At 45.8% G+C, this 14,577-nt stretch overlaps 1 protein-coding gene across 1 annotated transcript; it reads left to right on the top strand.

Moving 5' to 3' along the window:
* Positions 1-368: 368 nt before the first annotated feature.
* On the top strand, positions 369-1,112 carry LOC132534729 (uncharacterized; the record flags this gene model as incomplete). Its single annotated transcript, XM_060179183.1, has 1 exon — positions 369-1,112. A coding segment is annotated over exon 1 (573 nt), but the record flags the coding sequence as incomplete, so codon positions are not given.
* Positions 1,113-14,577: the final 13,465 nt, after the last annotated feature.

Raw genomic sequence — 14,577 nt, 5'->3', positions numbered from 1 at the left:
GCTGCTGTGACTACTTGGGGGCCATTGTGACCAACCAGAAACCTATAAAAAGCCGCGTCTGAGGGGGGTCTCCTGTCCATATGCCCTGGAAGCTCTTGGTAGTGACCTGTGGCGGACTCCCCAGCTAGCTTACGCACCACCACTCCCACACACTCGCTCTCGCTCTCGCTCTCGGTTCTCGCTCTTTTGATTCCCCTCTCCCTATCCCTGCACTTTACCTGATACCCACTCCCATTACCCCTCTCCCCACTCCTTTCCCCTACCCCACACTCTCCTTTCTCCCCCCCCCCCTTTACTCTTCTCTTTGCCATTTCCCCCTTCCCTTGTTCACCCCCCTCCCCTTAGTTATCTAGGATAACCCTAGCGCATTCTAGTTTGACTACCCCTGTTTTGGGTAGAGCCAGTAAGAGTAGAAGGTAAGTTAGATCTTGCTTGTTGTTTTTTGGTAGTGACAGTCCTAGCTTAGAGTTCCTAGTTAGTCTACAGTGAGTGTAGATAGGTCTATGGCCCGGCCTAAGACCTCTCCATTGGGAGAGGGAATGGCCGAGGACGACTTCTGTGTCCTGAGCACCCTTGGGGCCGGCAGCTTCTCTGTCGTCGTGCTGGCCCGCCATCGTCACAGCGGCAGAAAAGTTGTCATCAAGAAGATGAAGATGCTGGGGCAGACAGGCCTGGAGATGGCGCATCACGAGTGCAACGTCATGCGAGGTCTGAGCCACCCCAACATCTTGCCCCTGCTGGGCACCATAGAGAGGGCATTCCAACTGCAGCTGGTCATGCCCTACGTGAGGGGGGGAGACCTGCGGGACTATCTCTGCCGCAAGGGCCCCATGAGGGAGGAGGAGGCCAGAAGGGTGTTCCGCCAGTTGGCCTCGGCTATGGAATATTGCCACGCCAAAGGAATCGCTCACAGGGACCTGAAACCTGAGAATATTCTCGTGCAAAGCCTGAACCGGGTCAAGATCATGGACTTTGGCCTGAGTGGCAATTTTCTCCAGCAGTCCATGGACAGCCTGCAGGGCACCTTAGGCTACATGGCGCCCGAGATAGTGACGGGGGGCACCTACGGCCCCGGGGTGGACATCTGGAGCCTGGGGGTGGTGTTGTATGAAATGGTGAAAGGTCACCTGCCAGAGGAACGACCCATCTGGACTCTATTTAGAAGGAAGCCCCGGCTCTCCCAGGAGCTCCGACACCTTCTGCACCGCATGCTCAACTCTGACCCCAAGGAGAGAATTGGCTGGCCAGAGATCCTGAGCCACCCATGGGTGACCCAGGGCATGGGACCCATGGAAGCCTACAGGGAACCCACCTCCTCCGATGAGCCAGCCCCAGCTGAGCAGTCCATTCCTTCCAGCCTGCTGCCAAGTAGGAAGAAGAGGGCCAGCAGGAGCAGGAGCAGGAGCAGGAGCAGGAGCAGGAGCAGGAGGAGGTGTGTGTCTGCCCCAGCAGCTCTGCACACCGGCTCCTGGTTGGAAGACGAGGCCCCGGAGCCTGGCCAACCCCCCAAGTGCTCCAGTCTCCCTGTCTTCACGTCCACGTCCACCCCCAGCCTGGCCCCCCCAGCGGTGCCTCCCAACACACCACAAGGCAGCTGCCCTGCCTCCGGCCCCTCCCCCTCCTCTGCAGCAGCCCCAGCACCTGGGGAGGAGAGCTGCCCCCCCTCGGGCCAGGGCGCACAGGCCAGCAGCCCCTCTGCCACCTGGATCCCCATCCGCCATGGAGCAGCCCACAGGCTGCTGAACTGTCTCCTGCAGCTTTGTTGCGGCTGCTGTCTGGGTCCCCACAAGGGTGGCAGGACACGTGTCCACCCGCTCAGGACATGAGGATACAGGGCCCCTCGCATGGCCTGGTGAGTTAGTGGGCATGGGGGGGAGGTCACCCCTAACTGCAGATCTCAGAGGCCTGTTGTCTCCTCTGCAGGTGGAGGCCGAGAGCTGAGAGAGAGATGCTCCCTGCATCCCGCTGAGGCCAGGGCCCCTGCTGCCTCTGAACTGTCTGCCGCTAAAGACCCCGCTGCCCCATAGGGGGCCTCCCAGAATGTGAAATAAATTGTGATTATGCATTAATAGAATGTGAAATAAATTGTGACTTTGCATTGGTCTACTTTTGGTGCTTTCTTTTCATTTGCGTCCCTGGGGGTCACCCCAGCCACAGGTCCTCCCCAGCACTGCCCACCTGGCTTCCTGCCCCAACCTACAGTCTGCATTCTCAAGGGAGGGGCAGCCAGAGCTCACAGTGTTTGGAGGTACAGAGCCTGCTGCACACTCACGTCATAGTGGCCATGACATGCAGGCCTCCCTCACTGATGACATGGCCTCTTCCTTGTCTCACACTGGGCTTACCCCAAAGGCAGGGCACTTCCTCCCTGGCTCTCAGGTCTCCCATGGCCTGGGTGGGCCTCCATCAGTTTCCATAAGCCTGGGATAGTCAATACCTCTTAGTAGGGTGCAGGGGTAACCAACCCAGAAGACAGACACATGAGCACGTGCCAGGACCAGGGCTCACCACACCCCCGGAGCCCACCTCCAAGGGGAAGCTTCATGAGTGGTGGGCTAGTGCTACAAGTGTCTGAAATCCTCTCCTAGGCTGCACTAATTTTTTTTTTGGGGGGGTTGTTTCTTTGACCCTCCCCTTGTGTTGATAGTAGACTCTATCTCCGGCCTATCAAAAGGTGTTAAGCTGTTGGATAGTATGCCAGCTCCCCCTGGCTTCTGCTTAACCATATGCCTATATAGGGATAGATTTAATCCCATTCAAAGCTTTGTTCTATTTACATAAATCACTTTTACATTTATATAAAGCACCACACTCCCTCCAGGGCATTGGTTCAATCCCCACTGTTTCATGATATGTTTTTGCTCCACCCCCTCTCCTTGTCACACCCTGATCCTCTCCTTTTCACACTCTGATTGTCACCAGTCATTTTTCTCTCCACCCTCTCTATATCACATCCTGTTTCCACCCTACTTGGAGAGTATAAAAACAGCTGCTCTTCTGATTAAAGACACTTGGAAATTGCTTTCCGGCTCCGAGAGTTCCAGAGTGTATCTCCTGCAAAGTTAGTGCGGCACGAGTTCCTGATCCCTCTCACGCAGCAGCCTAGATCAGCTCCAGTTGAGTTCTCTCCAACCCAGAGAGCACTAGCTCGGGAAGAAGTACCCTCAGGCTATCCCGGCATCTGGCGCCCGAACAGGGACACGTAAGCAGCAGATTTACAAGAAGACATCCTAGATAAGTACACACCTTTTGGGTATCTGCAATATTGTGTTAAGGCGCTGTGATTTATTTTCTTATTGTTTTCCTGAGATCTCTCCACCATGGAAAATCTTTTCCAAATTCTGCATTCTTTGTCCAGTATACAATTTTTATATATCTGGGACATTTTTCTCGGTGCTGTACCTTATATCCTGTTGATCATCATAGCAGCTTTTAAGGGATATATAGGGCAACCTCTCAAAAGGCTTAAGGATCTAGAGGGTGAGGTCCAAGAGATAAAGGAAGTGATCATAGAACTTAACCAGCACCTTAAAAACAAGAAGAAGCAAAGGCCTGTTGTGATCTTGACCCACCCTAATTCCTCTGCATCTTGCCCTGCGGCCCCTATTTTGGCATCTTGCCCTGAGGCCCCTATTTTGGCAGACACGTGTCCGAATTCCCCTTTGGACTCCACAGCCACTTCTTCGGCCACCCCCATTTTGGCAGACACGTGTCTGGAACCTCCTGCTGCCTCCACGGCTGCTTCTTCACCCACCCCCGTTTTGACAGACACATGTCCGAATTCTCCTGTAGCCTCCAAAACCACTTCTTCGGCCACTTGTCCAGAAGCTTCCACTTCAGTGACTCCTCCTAGCGCTACACACTTATCAGAGCAAGTCCACACATTTTCGGTCAATGTTGCCCCCAATAGCCAAAAACCTCAGGCCTGGTATCCATATTCTGCCACAGACCTGAAGGAACTATACCAGGCTATCAAGGATGATGGTATTCATGGACCAGGTCCATTTTACAAGGCCTGCTTCAGAACCTTAATAACCCCCAAGATTGGAGGATGTAACTCGCGTTACACTCCCAGGCCCCCTCTTCCTGCAATGGGAGGCATTCTTTCGCGATGAATGGTTACAACAATCGCGGAAAAATATTCAAAATCAGCCAGAGGGGAATTTTGATGCATTGTTTGGAACAGGCCAATTAGAAACAGGGATTCAACAGGCGGAAGCCAAGTTTCCACCAGGGTATTTTGATCAGGTACGCCTGTGTGCATTAAAAGCATGGGAGCGATTAACATCACCCATGGGAGCGGCCTCAACCCCCATTCTCTCCCTTCAACAAGAACCTGATGAATCCCTCACTAAATTCATTGCCAGGGTCCAGTCGAGTTTGGAACGGAAGATTTATAATCCTGACGCTCGTTTTCTCCTCCTGTGACCCATAGTCTGGGATGGAATGCTTCCGCATTTTCGACAGGCCTGTATCACTCTTAAAAACGAACACCCAGATACCTGGATTATAGCTATACAGGATCTCAGATCAAGCTCTTTTCAAGGACCTATGTTACAGGCCTATGCAGCTACCTTACATAAGCAAAAAGGGGCTTGCTTTCAGTGCGGTCGCCCAGGGCATTGGCGTAACCCATGTCCAGAAAATAGACCGCGACCCCGCCTCCAATCAGGGCAACCCCGCCTCCAGACAGGGAATCAGAGACCACGAATGCCTTGTCCCAGATGCCAGAAAGGATTTCACTGGAGGAGAGATTGTTGGTCAAGGTTCCATAGGAACGGCATGCCTCTGCCAAATGTAAACAGGGATTTAAACTAGGTGTGGGGCTTCCCTTAGCCCTGCCCCCAAGAGGGAAGGAAGCAGGTCACCCGCTTGGTGCTGTGCCCTTCTTCCACAAACAGAAGCCCAGCTTGGGACCCAATCCGTCACTACACCCACCACGCCAAGTAACAATAACAGAGGGTGAGCAGAAGGAGGAACCCACGGTATGTGGGAACTTCCAGCATAGAAATAACCGGCTGGAGCAAGAGAACAGCTCGAATTCGGAGCCTGAGATTTTATGGACCACCCCTGTTTTAGAAAGGGGTCACCCAACTATGACAGTAAAGATTGGTAATATTCCCTTTAAGTGTTTGATTGACACGGGAGCAGATAAGACAATATTAAGACAAGCAGAAGTTCCCCAGAGTTGGGAACTCCTCCCAGGACGACGCTTACATGGTGTTGGAGGATTGACTCAGGCATTCTGCACACGAGATTCCCTTGTGTGGGAAGATCCAGAAGGGACTACCGGATGCTTTCAGCCTTTAATAGCTGATATAAGCACCAATTTATTGGAAAGAGACTTGCTGGAATCTTTAGATGTAGTGATATCCTCAGACACCTCTGCAGGACACCACACTCACTCCTGTGAGACTCCTAGACCCAACCAGCACCCCCAATACTAACTGCCACTGTTCGTAACAGAACTCCCCACTTACATTGGCTTTCTAATGAGCCTGTCTGGGTGGAACAGTGGCCTTTGCCTAGGGAGAAGCTAGAAATTTTAAAAAGAACTCGTCCAAGAGCAGTTATCTTTGGGACACATTCATCATTCTCGGAGCCCATGGAATACTCCAGTCTTTGTGATTAAAAAGCACTTAGGAAAATGACGCCTCCTCCAAGATCTTCATGTTGTTAATAAAACCATGCAGGTTTGGGGCTCCCCCCAAAGGGGTTTGCCTCTTGCTTCTGCGATTCCCACAGGAGTTCCAATCATAGCTATTGATATACAGGATTGTTTTTTCTCTATTCCCTTACACCCACAAGATTGTAAACGTTTTGCTTTCTCTGTTCCTTCTATTAATAATGCCAGCCCTGCCGATAGATTTGAATGGGTGGTACTGCCCCAGGGCATGGCTAATAGTCCTACTATTTGTCAAGAGGCTGTTAAATCTGCCCTTTTTCCATATATTCATAAGGGCCTTAAGGTTTTTCGTTATATGGATGACGTGTTAATACGGGGAGAATTAGATACAGATCTCTCCGCCCTATGTGATTTTCTAATCCCTGCCTTAAAGAGAAGTGGACTTAATGTAGCTCCTGAGAAGATACAGCTAATCCCTCCAATATCTTTCTTAGGCTCAGAGATTTCCCTAACGCAGATTCGTCCTTTAAAACCTCGTGTTACTTTTCCTTCTAATCTCACTCTTGCTTCTTTACAAAGTTTTCTTGGAAATTTGAATTGGCTTAGGCAGTATCTTTATCTGCCTACGAGCTGCCTGCAACCACTGTTTGATCTGTTAAAAGGAAACAAAAAGCCCTCCTCAAAGCGTATGTTAACCCCTGAAGCCTCCTTGGCACTGGAAAAAGTGAACCAGGCTCTCCAGGACATGCACCTCGTTTGGTTCTCCCCATCCTCTCCAGTAAATCTTCTAATCTTTAACTCCACCCCCACGGTAGTGGGGGCATTGTGGCAGAAACATGGTGTTCTCGAATGGCTTCATACGCCAGTAGGCGGAGCTCCAAGACTCCTTACTGAGCTTGATGCCTTAGTATTTATGGTTTGCCAAGGAAGAAACAGATCGGTTCAGGTCTTAGGAAGGGAACCAGATTCAATCATTCTTCCCTTTTCTCTCACAGATACAGAATGGCTCATACGCCACCATTCTCGTTTTGCCATAAGTTTAATGGGTTTTCCAGGACAATTAGATAATCATTTTCCCTCTAATAATTTGATAGCTTCTTTACCTCTGTTGCCTCTACTAGTACCTAAACTTTTCTCTCGAGATCCCATCCCCTCTGCTCCTACAGTGTTCACTGATGGTGGAAAAAAGGGAGCTGCTGCCCTTATATATTATCCAGACCAGCAATACCCCAAACCTCTCTTTACTGAACTTCCTGATAATTCCCCTCAGTACAAAGAACTTTATGCTGTTTTCTTTGCATTAAAAGTTGTACGAGAATCCTTCAACCTTTTTTCTGACAGTGTCTATACTGTTAACTTACTTCCATGGCTTGCTTGATCTTATGTAAGAATTGATGACAACCCACTTTCTCCTCTTTTAATTCAAATTGCCTCTATGCTCTGTTCTCGAACCCAACCACTGTATGTTCAGCACCTATGTTCCCACAGCCCTCTTCCTGGTCCCCTGCCTGAAGGGAATGCTGCAGCCGACCACCTTGCCTCCACAGGAATTCTCCTAGCCTCTGTCTCTAATCCTGCTGACTTTCATTCCCTAACCCATGTTAATCTTAAAGGTCTTCGAGCTCGATTTCCTGATATTCCTCTCGCACAGTTAAAACGTATTCTTGCTACATGTTCCTCCTGTGCAGGTCTAATCAAAACACCTGCTATTCAAACTCTGGGGGTTAATCCTCGAGGTTTAAAAGCCAATGCTCTTTGGCAAATTGATGTTACCCACATACCCAACTTTGGCAAACAAAAATATGTGTTCGTCTCAATTGATACCTTCTCTAAGTTTATGTGGGCTACAGCTCAGACTGGAGAAAACTCAAAAAAGCTTATAAGCCATATGCTCTCCTGTTTTGTTGTAATGGGCTTACATCTTCAACTTAAAACGGATAATGGACCTGCTTTTACCAGCAAACAATTTAAAGATTTTTGTTCCCTCTGGAACATTACTCATACTACAGGCATTCCGTATAATCCACAGGGACAAGGCATTGTTGAGAGGGCCCAACAAAATCTTAAGGCTCAATTAAATAAAGAAAAAAGGGAAATGTACCCCCCCCCAATATCCAGCTGGCAAAAGCCTTAACTACATTAAATCTCTTTAATATTTACAAAAACTCAGACCAACCTCCTATTATTCTTCATTGGCAAACACCACCCACCCTCCCAGCTATTAAAGTCAAATGGAAAGACCCACTTGATAAAATCTGGAAAGGACCTGACCCCCTGTTGACTATGGGGAGAGGTTTTGCATGCATTTTTCCACAAAATTACTCCAAGCCTGTTTGGGTTCCTGCCCGCCATGTCCGGCAATACCCACATGATGGCGCTGATATCCCTGAAGAACAAGAAACACTGCAAGAAGACTGGCTGCAAGAGGACTGGCTGCAGGATGCACCCCAGGATCCATAATACAGCATGGCAGAATAAAAAAAATCTGATTCACAGAACTCTTCACCCCCACCCCCCAAATGTCTTATGCTATGACTGGCCAGTTGTGTTTTGTTACGAGTGAGTGAGTGAGTGAGTGAGTAAAAAAAAAAAAAAATTGAGTGAGTTGAGTGATCAAAATTTTTGTAAGACCCATTGTGCTCAGAGTACTCTGAAAGTTAACTGACTTTATATAAAATGGCTGGACACAGCCATAGTTTCTGGAGACGTCCAGAAACAGTCCAAAAATTGTTCATTCCTCCTTTTGATTTCTTTTTTAATTCTTGATATGAATATGAAATATTTAGTCTTAAACTGTGTGAGTAAAGATGGTTCAACTATGACAGTAGATCTAAAGTCGCATTTGAAATGATATGTCTTATTTACAAGTTTTTCTTCTCCTGTGTGTTATAAACTATATGTTTAATATGCGTGTTTCAAGTTTGGTAAACATTAACTTAATGGTTAAATTGTAACTTTGAAGCTACATTCTTACGAGAAGAGGTAAAATCAATTCATTAAAGTAACTGAGTGTTTAAGGTAAAACTATAAATATTCAATATGACAATTCATCATCTCCTAAGTTAAAATACAAATCCTCTATACAGGACATTTTTGGAGGGCCCCCAAAAATGTCCTGTAAGCTATCTTGTGGAAAATAATCCACAACAAATTTGGCATCAATCTGATATTGTAAATGTACCCAAAAAAAAATTGTCACTAAAATGTGTTAACTCTAGTAACCTGAGTTTGCTTAAAAACCCAATGTAAAAATAGTTAAGAATCAATATATGTGACTTAAATTCGGTATGAAAATTTTACTATATAGAGACTGCTACATGAGGTCACATAAGATGACCTTTAAACGAAATTATAAAGATACCTAAACCAATTATAATCACTGAGTTATCAATTGTAATAAACTTCTAATTTGTTACAAAGTTTTTTCATAAGTAATTGACTACAGCTATGACAAGCCTTCGCATAAAGAAGCATCTGCTCATATAGAATCCCCAGAAATCCATCTTGGACCCCTGACCTCTGACATCACCCACAATTATAGCCATCCCCCGAAACCCATGATGTGACCTGACACGATCTGGAGAACCTGATTCACAGACTCCAAAGGACAAGACTTCCCTACTGCCTTTCTCTCAACCATCGGTGTCTGCTCTTCCTGCTTCTGTTTCGCCCATCATATTTTGGCGGTTCCAGGTCACTCTCTACAGAGAAGAAAAGTTCCAGTGGCTGTCCTCCTCCATCAAGATAGACGTGTGGCATTTATTTCCTGGCCGTTGACATTGGACTGATGCTTCTATAGAACTTGCTGGACACTCCCTTTATACTGCTGGACTTCTTGAAGAATGACTGTAGCAGTTCGTAGAACTTTCCGCCAGCTGACTCGGGATTTTGCAATGCCAGATCACCCCTCTAGCCCCTCGGCTTATCAGGCCCCCACTCCTCCACCCATCAGGCTCACTCTGTCTCTTGCTACTCTTACTTATCCCTCCCTGTCTTGTGCTAGTTCTTTTTGAAGACACTTACACGCTATCATTCTGCTTTCTTCCCATCAGGTTTCTGTTCACCCCTACACTGCTATTCCCCTGACAGAGATGAAGCCTTTTACAGACATTGACCCAGTTATATATGGCCATTAAGTAAGAGGAAGATGTTGGGGAATTGTGAGGATATGGTTGAGCTTGGAAGGGCTTGAGCCTGAGGGGTGTGTCAATCCTGTTAGTCTCTCTCTCCACGGAGAGGTTGAGCAAGGAGAGACAGTAGAACCCCAAAAAAGGTGTGCCTCTTATCAGTCTCCCTGCCTCACAAAGTGCCGCGCACTCCTGATACTATGGCAAATAGTTAAAAAGAAAGGGGGAGATGTTGGGTAGTATGCCACCTCCCCCTGGCTTCTGCTTAACCATATGCCTATATAGGGGTTTACTGATCCAAAGCTTTGGTCTATTTACATAAATCACTTTTACATTTACATAAAGCACTCCCTCCAGGGCATTGGTGGTTCAGTGATAGGATTCTCGCCTGTTCCGCCCCCTCCTTGTCACACTCTGATTTTCACCAGTCACTTTTCTCTCCACCCTCTCTATATCACATCCTGTTTCCACCCTACTTGGAGAGTATTAAAACAGGTGCTCTTCTGATTAAAGACACTTGGAAATTGCTTTCCGGCTCCGAGAGTTCCAGAGTGTATCTCCTGCGGAAGTTAGTGCGGCACGAGTTCCTGATCCCTCTCCCATGCAGCAGCCTAGATCGGCTCCAGTTGAGTTCTCTCCAAGCCAGAGAGCAGTAGCTTGGGAAGAAGTACCCTCAGGCTATCCCGGCAAATTAATATGAGAGGGGGAAAATCAGTTGTATGTCTCAAAGTTTCTCAAAACACAAACTGAATCTTTTTAATATATAGGCTGTGTATTTGATATGCGGACTCTCTCAAAAGCCTAGACCAAGTAGATTAGAAGCATCCAATAGCACAGCTATATACAAGATAATGGATACTGTACAGCAAACAATAACAAAAGGACTTTTCAAAGTTAACCCAATTACCAAATAATGTGATGATAACATTAACTATCGATTGTCTTTTTGAACCCTAAGACAGCAGGAACCTCACATCTCCACTATAGAGCCCCTAGTTCCCCCAGTTCTGGAACCCTTGGACAGGGCCCACTTTCCCGTATGCGTCTCCCAATCCAAACCAAATAATATTGCATCCGCCGATCACAACCTAACCAACGCAATGATTGCCACCTCAACATGCTTCACCTCAGATTGTGTCCAGAGACTTCACATGTGGAATGACAACCCTTCGGCTTCATTACTCGGGTTCCAGATGCCACCAGGATGCTGGCCAGGCTTCCCTGGATTGAAGACCCCACCAATGTGTCCTGGAGCTCTGCTTCCCCAGAGACACACCTTACTAGGGAAAGAGAGAGTCAGACTGGGAGTATGGACCGACCAGTCAACGCCCATGTTCAGCGGGGAAGCAATTACAGAAGCAGACCTTCTACCTTCTGCAACCCTCAATGACCCTGGGTCCATGCTCCCAGAGGGATAGAGAATGGGAAAGCTATCATGGGAGAGGGTGGGTTATGGAGATTGGGTGGTGGGAATTGTGTGGAGTTGTACCCCTCCTACCTTATGTTTTTGTTCATTAATCTTTCTTTTTTTTTTTTCACTCCCTCCTGTATCTTTCTCCCTGTATTTCTCATAAAAAATTTTTTTGAGTTCAGCTCCTTCTTAAAACAGTCCGTCTTAAACTCTAACACTCATATTATCAAACAGGCATCACCATACAACTGCAATTTGTTATCTTTCCTTCTTTTTTTTTATTTTTTTTTATTTTTATTTTTTTTAATTTTATTTAAGAAAGGATTAATTAACAAAACCATAGGGTAGGAGGGGTACAACTCCACACAATTCCCACCACCCAATCTCCATATCCCACCCCCTCCCCCGATAGCTTTCCCATTCTCTATCCCTCTGGGAGCATGGACCCAGGGTCATTGAGGGTTGCAGAAGGTAGAAGGTCTGGCTTCTGTAATTGCTTCCTCGCTGAACATGGGCGTTGACTGGTCGGTCCATACTCCCAGTCTGCCTCTCTCTTTCCCTAGTAGGATGGGTCTCTGGGGAAGCTGAGCTCCAGGACACATTGGTGGTGTCTTCAATCCAGGGAAGTCTGGCCGGCATCCTAATGACACCTGGAACCTGGTGACTGAAAAGAGAGTTAACATACAAAGCCAAACAAATTGTTGAGCAATCATGGACCCAAAGCTTGGAAAAGTGGAGAGGAAGTATTAGGGAGGTACTCACTGCTAACTCTAGTATACTTCTGCTTTCTTACTTTGGTGCCATACTCCAAACTCAGTCAATTTCTGCTTTGCGTTTCTACTTCTTTTTTTTTTTTTACATGCATAACATTCCCCAGATTCCCATTTAACAATACAACCCCCACTATTTCATTCATCATTTTTCATGGACCTGTATTCTCCCCACCCACCCACCCACCCCAGAGTCTTTTACTTTGGTGTAATACTCCAATTCCATTTCAGGTTCGACTTGTGTTTTCTTTTCTAATCTTGTTTTTCAACTTCTGCCTGAGAGTGAGATCATCCCATATTCATCCTTCTGTTTCTGACTTATTTCACTCAACATGATTTTTTCAAGGTCCATCCAAGATCGGCTGAAAACGGTGAAGTCACCATTTTTTACAGCTGAGTAGTATTCCATTGTGTATATATACCACAACTTGCTCAGCCACTCATCTGCTGTTGGACACCTGGGTTGCTTCCAGGTTTTGGCTATTACAAATTGTGCTGCCAAGAACATATGTGTACACAGATCTTTTTGGACGGATGTGTTGGGTTCCTTAAGATATATCCCCAGGAGGGGAATTGCAGGGTCATAGGGTAGGTCCATTTCTAGCCTTCTGAGAGTTCTACAGACTGTTCTCCACAGAGGTTGGACCAATTGACATTCCCACCAGCAGTGCAGGAGGGTTCCTTTGACCCCACATCCTCTCCAGCATTTGCTGCTGTTACCTTTTCTGATGTGTGACATTCTCACAGGAGTGAAGTGATATCTCATTGTTGTCTTGATTTGCATTTCTCTGACAATCAGAGACTTGGAGCATTTTTTCATGTGTTTCTCGGCCTCTTGGATCTCTTCTGTGGTGAATATTCTGTCCAATTCCTCCCCCCATTTTTGGATGGGGTTATTTGTTGTCTTGTTGTTGAGTCTGGTAAGCTCTTTATATATGTTGGTTATTAAACTCTTACCTGATGTATGGCATGTAAAGATCTTCTCCCATTCTGTGAGGGGTCTCTTGGTTTGGGTAGTGGTTTCTTTTGCTGTGAAGAAGCTTTTTAATTTGATGTAGTCCCATAGGTTTATACTTGCCTTAGTCTTCCTTGTAATTGGATTCGTTTCATTGAAAATGTCTTTAAAATTTATGCGGAAAAAAGTTCTGCCAATATTTTCCTCTAAGTATCTGATAGTTTCTGGTCTAACATCCAAGTCCTTGATCCACTTGGAATTTACTTTTGTATTTGGTGAAATACAGTGATTCAGCTTCATTCTTCTGCATGTTTCAACCCATTGTTACCAACACCATTTGTTGAAGAGACTCTGCTTTCCCCATGTAATAGTCTGAGCCCCTTTGTCAAAGATTAGATGTCCATAGGTGTGGGGCCTCATTTCTGGGCTCTCAATTCTATTCCACTGGTCAGTGTGTCTGTTCATGTTCCAGTACCAAGCAGTTTTGATGACAATGGCCCTATAATATAGTTTGAGATCTGGCAGTGTGATGCCTCCGGTTCTGTTCTTTTTTCTCAAGATTGTTTTGGCAATTCTAGGTCTTTTCTGGTTCCAGATAAACATTTGTAGCATTTGTTCTATTCTCCCAAAAAAATGTGCTTGGGATCTTGATGGGGATAGCATTAAATTTGTAGATGGCTCTGGGTAATATATTCATTTTGATGATGTTAATTCTTCCAACCCATGAGCATGGAATATCTTTCCACTTCTTTGTGTCTTTTTCAATTTCTTTGAGTAGTGACTCATAATTTTCAGTATACAAGTCTTTCACTTCTTTGGTTAGGTTTATTCGTAGATATTTTATTGTTTTTGTTGCTATAGAAAAAGGAACTGATTTCTGGATTTCAATTTCTTCTAACTTAGTGTTTGCATAGAGGAATGCCACTGACTTTTGAATGTTAATTTTATAGCCTGACACATTACTGTATTGCCTGATGATTTCCAAAAGCTTCTTGCTAGATTCCTTAGGTTTTTCCATGTATACTATCATGTCATCTGCAAATAAGGAGAGTTTGACTTCTTCTCTTCCAATCTGTATTCCTTTAATTCCTTGCTCCTGCCTGATTGCTATGGCAAGAACTTCCAACACTATGTTGAATAGTAATGGTGATAGTGGGCAGCCCTGTCTAGTACCTGATCTGAGGGGAAATGCTTCCAGTTTTTCAGAATTGAGTATGATGTTGGCTGTAGGTTTGCTATATATAGACTCCACTATCTTCAGGAATTTTCCATCTATTCCTATTTTTTGTAGTGTTTTGATCATAAAGGGATGTTGTATTTTGTCAAAGGCTTTCTCTGCATCTATTGATATGACCATGTGGTTTTTGGTGTTGCTTTTGTTGATGTGGTGGATCACATTGATTGATTTACGTATATTAAACCAACCTTGCATGCCTGGGATAAACCCCACCTGGTCATGATGAACAATCTTTTTGATATACTGCTGTATCCGGTTGGCTAGAATTTTGTTCAATATTTTCGCATCTATGTTCATCAGAGATATTGGTCTGTAGTTTTCTTTTTTGGTTGTGTCCCTGTCTGCTTTTGGTATCAGGGTGATGTTGGCTTCATAGAAGCTGGCAGGGAGTATTCCAGTGTCTTCAATCTTCTGGAAGACTTTTAAAAGTAGAGGTATTAGTTCTTCTTTG

This window comes from Erinaceus europaeus, chromosome 19, assembly GCF_950295315.1.
Source record: "Erinaceus europaeus chromosome 19, mEriEur2.1, whole genome shotgun sequence".
NCBI classification, from domain to species: Eukaryota; Metazoa; Chordata; class Mammalia; order Eulipotyphla; family Erinaceidae; genus Erinaceus; species Erinaceus europaeus.
The sequence above is the reverse complement of the archived record's forward strand: the minus strand, read 5'-3'. Positions and strand labels throughout refer to the sequence as shown.